Consider the following 9,190-nt stretch of genomic DNA (forward strand, 5'->3'; position numbering starts at 1 on the left):
ACAATATATATATGTATATATAATACATTCCTATTGATTTTAAAAAAAGAATATTTAGCTTATTTATTTATAGCTTTCTTTTTTTGGTGCATTGTTAATAATACGTGTTGGAAACATTCTCTCTCTTTCTCTCTCTCTCTCTCTCTCTCTCTTTCTCTTACTACTGGAGAGAGATTCGCGGAATTAGATAGGATATAAAAAAGTACAGACACTTATATTATGTATTCAGACTATATTTATTGTGACATACGCGTGTTTATACGATAACGATGAATGAGACTCGAAACGGAGGCTCGTATTTTTCGAGGGTTCGCTATACGAGTGTAAATATTGCATAGATTAAACAAGGCATTGGTATCAACTGACGGGAAACTGGCTATGTCACACAGAACCCTGCTCCATTCGGCGGCTGAGCGGGAATACCACGTCTATTCATACGACAAGCGTGTTCTTCCAATCGTCGAGCAGCGATGTTGTTATCCTGCTTGTTGAAGCTCCAAAGACGTTCGGCCGCTGCGCTCGCACGAGGCCAGATCCTCGAATGTATGTTATGTCTGAAAATAAATGGTAGCTCAACACAAGAATGCTCTACGGTTCGTAATTATTTTTTTATTAGATAAAATAAACAATTGTTATGAATAATATTTTAATCTTTAATACGTCATCAAGGAAAAGATTATAAATGTCTTGGGGTTATTCACGAATAAAAGATAAAATACTTTTATTCATGACAAATTTAAAAAAAAATAGTATAAGTCTCACATTAATCGTTTTTTGCACGAAACATTCTGTTATTCTAATAAGCATAGTTATGAAAAAATTAAATTTCATGAAAAATCCAAATTTTCATACTAAGTAAGTTCTTTGTTTCAAATATTTTAATATTTTAACAATAAGTATATGATAATAAAAGAATTAAATTTTATAATGTATTCAAATTTATACTCAGATGGCGCGACATTTGATATCGCTATTATATACTTTTATAGTAAAGATAGGTTGAAATAACATATATTGTTTTTTTGTACATTTAATTATTATTTTGATGAGTGCGAACACTTCAAACTCTTTTTTATCTTTTTTTACTAAAGTAATTTTAAGATGATAAAATTTTACTATATCGTCTAATATTTTATGTGTTCATTTTTGCCAATTTAATAATTAACGTACTTTTTATAGAAAAACTGTACTGCTTCTAATATTTGTTGTATTATTCAGTTAATATTAGGGATGTACTGGATACACATATCAGATATCCGATATCCGGCAGAGCAAATCCAATTGTATACTGGATATTTAGAAAATATCGAAAGCTTTCGAAAAAGGAAAAATAATGATAATAATTTTCTTTATCATTCGAACGTGAAAAGAAAAAAGGAAAGATAAACTGTGTAAGAGAAACTCAACTGAAAAAAATAAAATTCTGCATTAACTGTAATAAATTTCAACCGGATATATTAGCGGATACTAGTGATGACCGACTATCCCGTCGGATAAAAAGGTGCCGAATAATACCAGATATACCGAATATTTCTAGAATCTGGTACAGATTCCTAATTATATACTCGTACTTTTTGTGTTAATATGCTAATTCATAGATTTTTAAATATGAATTAAAGAAAGAAAAAACTAGACGTACTTGTTGACGAATTCCGACCACATGCAGGCTTCACCGCCGAGCATAAGATGTGTAGCGTTAGCCGCGTTAACAAAATCGAAAGGATCGCAATTGTAATATTTTTGCCAATCACCACCGCCAGCCATATGATCCAGATACCAGCAGGATGACAGTAGAACTTGATGTCCTGCCATAGTCGCTGCCTCTAGCTCTTTTTGCCATAATTGTACCTTCCAAACGTGCACCACAGTGTTTGCGGGTAGTTCAACGCCATTATCGAAAACCTATAAAGCCGTATAATTTGCATATAATAAAATATCTTGTACATAATAAACGATAATGCTTGAATCTCACGTAATAATTACATCATAGTAATCTCATCGTGTACAGAGGTATCTCTATTAATTTTTTAAATAATTGATCCATAAATAATACCTGCGGATGTGTATTCGCACAAAAATTTTCTACTTACAGATATGTTTTTGAGAAAATTGGTTTTACTTGTATAACACGCAATTCTGAACAAATAACGTATTGTTTTTTTAATATTACCAATCGATCTTTTACCAGAAAATTTTATATTAAAAAACACAGTTTTTACTTTAATTTTGCTTCTAACTTTCAGAAGAGATATAAAACATTAGAGATAAACGCCTGGTGCGAATTCGCACTCAGGTGTTGTTTACGGGTATTTGACGTGCTCTTTATAGATTACATTTTTTTTAATAGAAAAAATAGAAATATTCACCTCTTGCCATACAATGGTATTGATATTTAGCGAATTGCTGATCGCGAGTACTTTGGTTATATATTTGTTTTCAAGCAGCTCGTACTTCTTAGACATATTGCGCTTTTTCATGTACTCAGCAATTCTTGGATTACTGGCCCAGCAATCGAAGGGTACTTCGTCGCCACCTAAGTGAAGATATTGATCCGGGAATACTTGGACGATCTCGGAGAACAAATTATGTATGAAGTCGTAAAGCTTCGGATTCGTTGGGTCCATCGGGCCTAATATACCGTTCGGTTTTCCGGTGGAGTCTGACGAATTCACAAATAAACTAATTTACATTGCTGAATAAATATTAATAAAATGCAGAGATAAAAATGCATCTATTTTTTAAAATCATTTATCTCTGAACGTTTAGACTTCTACTAGAACATTACAATAGAATAATTTTGTTGAAATATCTAAAAATTTAGCTAGATACAGATTTATCAAAATAATTATGTGAGACCCTCGCAAGTCAAGCTGATTGCTAGAATTGCAAAATTTTTTACAGCATGGCTCATCATGCTTGAGTTTCCTCGTATAATTATTTAGTTCAACAAAATAATTTTCAGATTTGTATCAAGCTAAATTTTTAGATTTTCAACAAAATTGTTCTTTCTGTGATTAGTAAATTGTTGGTCAATAAATTATATCGACTTTATTTACCGTAACACGTCGTCAGTAATTCCGGATAGGCTATACCCCATGATCTAGTGTGTCCAGGTGTGTCAAACTCGGACATCACTCTGATCCCCCGTAATCTCGCATAATTCACGACTTTCTGCACGTCATTAGGCGTGTAGATCATCAAGTGATGGTAAGCGCCTTTGGTGGATAGGTCGGGATACCTGGTACTTTGATATGGGAAACTGTTATCGTCGACGATGTGCCAATGGAGGACGTTTAGCTTGTTGTACGACATAGCGTCTAGTGTCAACAGTATGTCAGACAGGGGTAGATAATGACGAGAGGTATCGAGCAGGAGGCCGCGATGCGGCAGTTTCGGCTCGTCCAGAATAGTCTGGCATTTTACTTTTAACTGTAACACATTTATATTATATTCATGTTCGCTTGATCCGTTTAGATGAAAGATTATTACATACAGGTAAACAAGAATCGCGATGTAAGGAAAACATTATGAGCTGCACTTTAAAAATTGTTTTCCAGCCGGCAGAATTTTGATATTTTTTACAACAAAATATTAATAATGTAAAAAAAGTGTTATCAATCGTGTTTTTATCAATTTTGTTGTTTTATATTTTGCATAAAAAATCCATTAATTAAGATAAAAGGATATGAATATTTAAATATACTTACGCTCGGACCATCACCAGACGGTGCTAATAGCTGCGAAAAGGTCTCGAGACCTCGAAGGATTCCCCACTCGGATTCGGCCCATAGAACGGCAACCGATGAAGTCTTATTTATTTCAAGTTTATCTGCAAAAAGCGTGTACCGCGATATCAAACGTATAGTATTAAATCGTTTCGGTCGAGGAAGATAGGCACGGATGAAATCATAGAATTTATCTCGCTAATCGGTGGTTACGACCTTACGGCATTTAGCTTTAAGCGATAAGAAACTAGGAAGCGGATCAGAGTTGTCTTATTGTTCGCCTTCGTTTCAATCGTTTTGCTGATTGTGCATTGCTCAACTCGCTCGAAAGTCCCGCGCGTGTTCAGCCTGCATTCGTCATTCCGCGTCGTGGAATCTTCTTGGTCTAATCGGACTAAATTAATTGCAATTCCCTTCGCGATCAGTGATAAATTGATCGATCATTGTTTCAGACTTCAAGTATAGCCGTACCACAAGAAATAAATTAAAATAATTTTATTATCTTGCTTGTCAAATATCATAAATTTTACATATAAAAATTATATATTTTTTATGTATTTTAAGTGTAACTATATTTTTAAATTAAGTATATTTACAATAGATTATCTCTCTTTACTAATGGAACTGTTTTCTGTTGCAACCTTAAATGCAAATTTTACTCTCTCTAAAAAAATTTTAATATGGTAAAGATATCAAATATATAAAAAGGTATAATCAATTGGGAAAGATAAACCTGTCATATTTATCTTTGCTAGATATGGATTAAACTTGTGTTTCACAATTTTATGATTTTTATTGTATTTTTTGTCATTTGTAGTTTGTCAGTTAATACATCATTTAATGAAGCTTTCCGGAAATCATCAAATCGTTGTTAAACTGGTTTAATATTACCGATAAGGGGAGACGTTATTATATAAGGATTGCAAAAATCCAATTTGTGCACACGCAAGCCCGTTATCGACGCAAATCGGCGAATGTTAGGTCGGGGTTACGAGTGAGCTGTTGCTCACTGGCATCATTCAATTAATTTGTTGGTGCACTACCTATTACTTTGTAATGCATGCTGCACATGCAAAGAGAGTTGCTGCACATGAAACATGCATTAAAGTTATGACAGACGTATAACAAAAGTTGCATTTGCTGCCATCAGCTAATTAGTTAAATATTCACACATTTGTTTTTAAATCTATTTAAAATAAAAGTACACACATATGTAAATAGAATTATTTTTTAAATATTTTCTGTTACTTGATAAATATATATAATCATTGTGTAAATTAATGAATTTAAAAAAATTAATTTAATTTTATATATATATATAAACTTACAAGATTCATTCATATACAAATATGGCCAATGTTCGCCGTTTTGTTCACAAGGCTTCAAGAGACGGATGCTTAAGGTTTCAAGATTGCCTTTAAAATGAGGATCGTCTCGAACGGATGTTCTTGGCTGCCCTTCCGTGACCAACCTTGCTATTCTAGCTTCCGTCAAAATAATTCTGTTGTACCGTTCTATTGCCTCGGTCACGATATCACACACCTCACCATTCACCTTTGTGAATAAAAATATTAAACTATTTAAAATATAAAATTAAAATAAATTTTACTAAACTTGAAAAATATAGAACAAACAAAACATACAGAAACTAAGATACTTCATTTTTTATTAAAAATTTCCTCATTAAAATTTTAATGATGGAATTAAGATAATTTTAATTTACTTTTATAGAAATAACAGTAATATTTAATAAAGCAGATGTACAATATCGAAAGATTAAATTAATAAAAAAGAGATAGAACATAAAAATTAAAATATAATCATGAACTTTTGCATTCAAAATTGGATTATGTTGGAATTTAGAAAGGATTTTTAGATAAAGAAAAAGTAATATTTGTTATATAATATAATAAATACTATATCTATTAAGCGTGTAACATCTAACATAAAAACATAATATAGAATGCATAAAATAATTTATAAATATTATGACAATTATTTTATTACGCTTCGTTTCTGCATTCGAAATAAAAATAATAATTTAATTAAAACAATTTTGAGCATGACCGTAAGTTTTAATATTTTTATGGTAATTATACTGCCATCTACATAAATTATATTCGCGAAATCATTCTTTGTTTTGAAATACATACATACACCGCATATACATGTGTTCTTATTTTGGACAGAAGAAAACAAACAGGATATACCCAAAACCAACGGATCGGTTAGTGCGGAGACTTTCACGTAAAGCCTGTTTCTTTTAATGAAAACGGTTTTTTTTTTCAATAATATTTAGAAATTGTTTCAAAAAATATATGATGGTACTTCGATCTTTTGTGAGAGTTTTCACGCAACCGAGCTCAAGTACAAAAACAAAGAGTCGCAGAGACATAGACAAATGCATTAATAAATTTCTCTATTTTTAATATTTTACATTTTAATTTTAGTTTTTACTTGACTTTATAAGATTACATTTAAATATTTACATTCTAAAATTTTTGGAGTAAATTTCACTCTAACAAAATAAAAATACAGCCACTTTTGAAAAAGATTGAAAATATTTTCGCTTTGTTTTATGGATTAAAGTTTCATTCCAAGAAATTTAGAGTGTATCCTTATTATGATCAAAGCCCAAATTTTATTATTAAGAAATACTATGATAATATTAAAAATGGTAAAATGTATAATAGAAACTTATTAATTTATTGAAACAATTTAGTGAACATTTATATGAAGAGATCTAAAAACTTATCATATTAATTTTTTTATATCACGTCAGATTGAGTTTAAGCCTAGTGTGAAAGGAAAAAAATAATAAGTATAAAAATAAGACTTACTTGGAATTCAAAGTTTGACGGTCGTAATAAATAGAAGTCTGATTTGACAACACGCGTTTTTGGTAACGGCCAGAGTTCGCCCTTCGTGGCTGGGACCCATGGACCCGCGTCCGAATGTAACGAAGATACTTGCCAGACCACGGCAGCTACCAGCATCAACTCGATCCAAACGCGGCTCCACATGTCTGCCTTTAGTTAAAGAGAACAGTTCAGGTGCACGATGGAGGAACGATGTGACGCCAACGAATGATCATCGTCTACTGACGATCGCAGGATGCCGGAGAACGCACGTACATATGATAGTAGTAACGACCTTAGCCTGCGCCACTTAAGTTTTATCACTTTGGTCCCCGGGAGAGCCTCACGGTCAAGTGAGAATAACTAATCCTTCTGACTATTCCGTTTATCCTTAAATCTTAGCTGCACGCATCCAAAAAATCTTATCACACACAGTATATAATAAATAGGCATTGGAGAAATCGCTCAAGATAGTTAATTCTAATTGTCTAATTTTTGAAAGTAAGAGAAAAAATTAGAGAAATTAAAAGAATTGTATATTCTAGTTTTTTTTGTTTTTTAAATCAATCTATTGTATAAATACATATTTGTTCTGCGATACTTTTATTTTCACGCAATGATTCGTTATTTTGCACTGTAATTATGTTATATAATGAAGGACTCCATTTTCTTTTCATATTTTTTAAATCGTCTTTTAATTGATGTAATTTTGATTGATCAATAGAGGAATAAATAAATATTTTTGCAAAAAATAGATTTCATTGACAGATTAAAGGTTATAATAATTAATTAACCGTGAAGTTGAGATATTTTACTTCTGATTGTCAGATTTTAATCTATCTTTACATCAAATGCAAATTATATAGAGTTTCAAAGAAATCCTAAATAAACGAAATAAACTTGTTAAATTTTTTTTATTGTACTTTAACATAGATTATGATCAAAAAGATTTACAATGAGATTGCTTTAATTTTGACAAAAATATGTTTATTAGTCGCCAAATGATATTAATCACTCAAGGAAATATTTAACTCTTTAATTTCGAGTTCTATGTATATTTGTTTAATTTTTTTATTATTATGATCTTAAGTATCTATACTTGTTTAATCTTTTTATTATTATTTTAACGTTAATTGATTATCTTTATTTCTATTTGCAGGTTCGTGATACTTTTCAAAGATATGATATAATAAGAAGTATATTCTACACTTAAAAAAAACTCTTGACTTTATCTCAAGTTGATATTTTAAATTTATTTTTTAACTTAACCTAATACACACACAGTTAAAAAAAAAAAACGAAAACGACAGCAAAAGTATTGTATTATTTATCATATTAGATATCGTAATTTTAAATATGTTAATATCTGTTCTCATAATAAAGAAGATAAAGTAAAGGACAATTCGAGAGTCATCGATAAATATAAATAAGAAGTTATTACATATAAAAAATTAGAAATATAATTAAGATAAATTCAAACTGCATATCGATGACTCTCGAATTGCCCTTTATATTATTATTTTTATTGTTTTGATTTCGAGAGCTTTGTTTATTAGTATTTATTTTTAATATCTGTTCTCTTTTTGATAAGCGTTACATATGTAGGGAAATCTCGCAGTTTATCGGCAATACGTTATTTGCAAATGATATCGTATATCTTGTACGTATGAGATCGATTTATATCACTATTGAAACATTACCAAAAAGCTACCAGTCGAGTGCAAAGAGCAATGGTCTCTCAATTGCTTTGGTATATATCTATATCGGTATTGTGATTTATTTTGTGTGTATTATTATATACGGCGTAATAATCGATAATTCGATAATATTTTTGGTTATTTTCTAATTGCCATTTTTCTATTTAACTTCATTAAACTCATGTTGGAATGGTTAACATTGTTTCATCTCGTTTAGAATATCACATCTTGATATGTTTTTGATACGTTACAAAAACACGCCCTTTCCTGCTTGATTAATCGTTTTTCGCGTAATCCTCCGTATTTAGAAAATGTGGGTCAATTCGATGAGTCAGTCCAATCGAATCTGGGAATAAAATGAAATAAAGAGAGAGCAATGTATTGTAGTAGAAGATGAAAAATTGCTACTAATTCTTAACTTAATATCTCTTATACCTATTGACACCACTTGTATCTATTTATATCTACTTTATTAATGAATTTTCTTTTGTTAAATGTATGATTTGAAAACAGTATAATAATATATAATTATGGATGCAATTATGTTCAAGGCAGAATGCAATATAAAATTGCTTTTATGAAGTATCCGGGACTGTACAGAACTCTTTGGAAATTATAATCACGTAATTAGTATCACAAACTTGTATTAGGTACATGTGTGTTACTTGTATACACATGCAAGTTACTATTCCAGGATGTTATATGTATGGTATACTTTAAGATTTTTTAAACAAATGTAATTAATTATTTATAAGTCGGCACTACCACTCAACATATTAATTCTTAACATTTCCTGATTTTGCTTACAAAGCAGAAATGCATATTGAATGAAACAAAGTAATAGAATTGTAAATTATATACAAATTATATTAATTAAATTAGAAAAACTATTTCAAAAGTCATATTATTT

At 30.3% G+C, this 9,190-nt stretch overlaps 1 protein-coding gene across 1 annotated transcript in view; it reads right to left on the reverse strand.

Moving 5' to 3' along the window:
• Window positions 1-6,836, reverse strand: part of LOC108773881 (uncharacterized) — a 15,488-nt gene extending 8,652 nt beyond the window's left edge. The window contains exons 1-7 of the mRNA XM_018539841.1: window positions 6,566-6,836; window positions 5,054-5,279; window positions 3,708-3,829; window positions 3,057-3,429; window positions 2,367-2,659; window positions 1,640-1,902; window positions 388-554 (exon numbers count right to left, since the gene is read on the reverse strand). Coding sequence (XP_018395343.1) covers window positions 388-554; window positions 1,640-1,902; window positions 2,367-2,659; window positions 3,057-3,429; window positions 3,708-3,829; window positions 5,054-5,279; window positions 6,566-6,748 — 1,627 coding nt within the window. The 5' untranslated portion in view covers window positions 6,749-6,836. The remainder of the gene's footprint in view (window positions 1-387; window positions 555-1,639; window positions 1,903-2,366; window positions 2,660-3,056; window positions 3,430-3,707; window positions 3,830-5,053; window positions 5,280-6,565) is intronic.
• Window positions 6,837-9,190: the final 2,354 nt, after the last annotated feature.

This window comes from Cyphomyrmex costatus, unplaced genomic scaffold (genome assembly GCF_001594065.2).
Source record: "Cyphomyrmex costatus isolate MS0001 unplaced genomic scaffold, Ccosl1.0 scaffold223, whole genome shotgun sequence".
Taxonomy (NCBI): domain Eukaryota; kingdom Metazoa; phylum Arthropoda; class Insecta; order Hymenoptera; family Formicidae; genus Cyphomyrmex; species Cyphomyrmex costatus.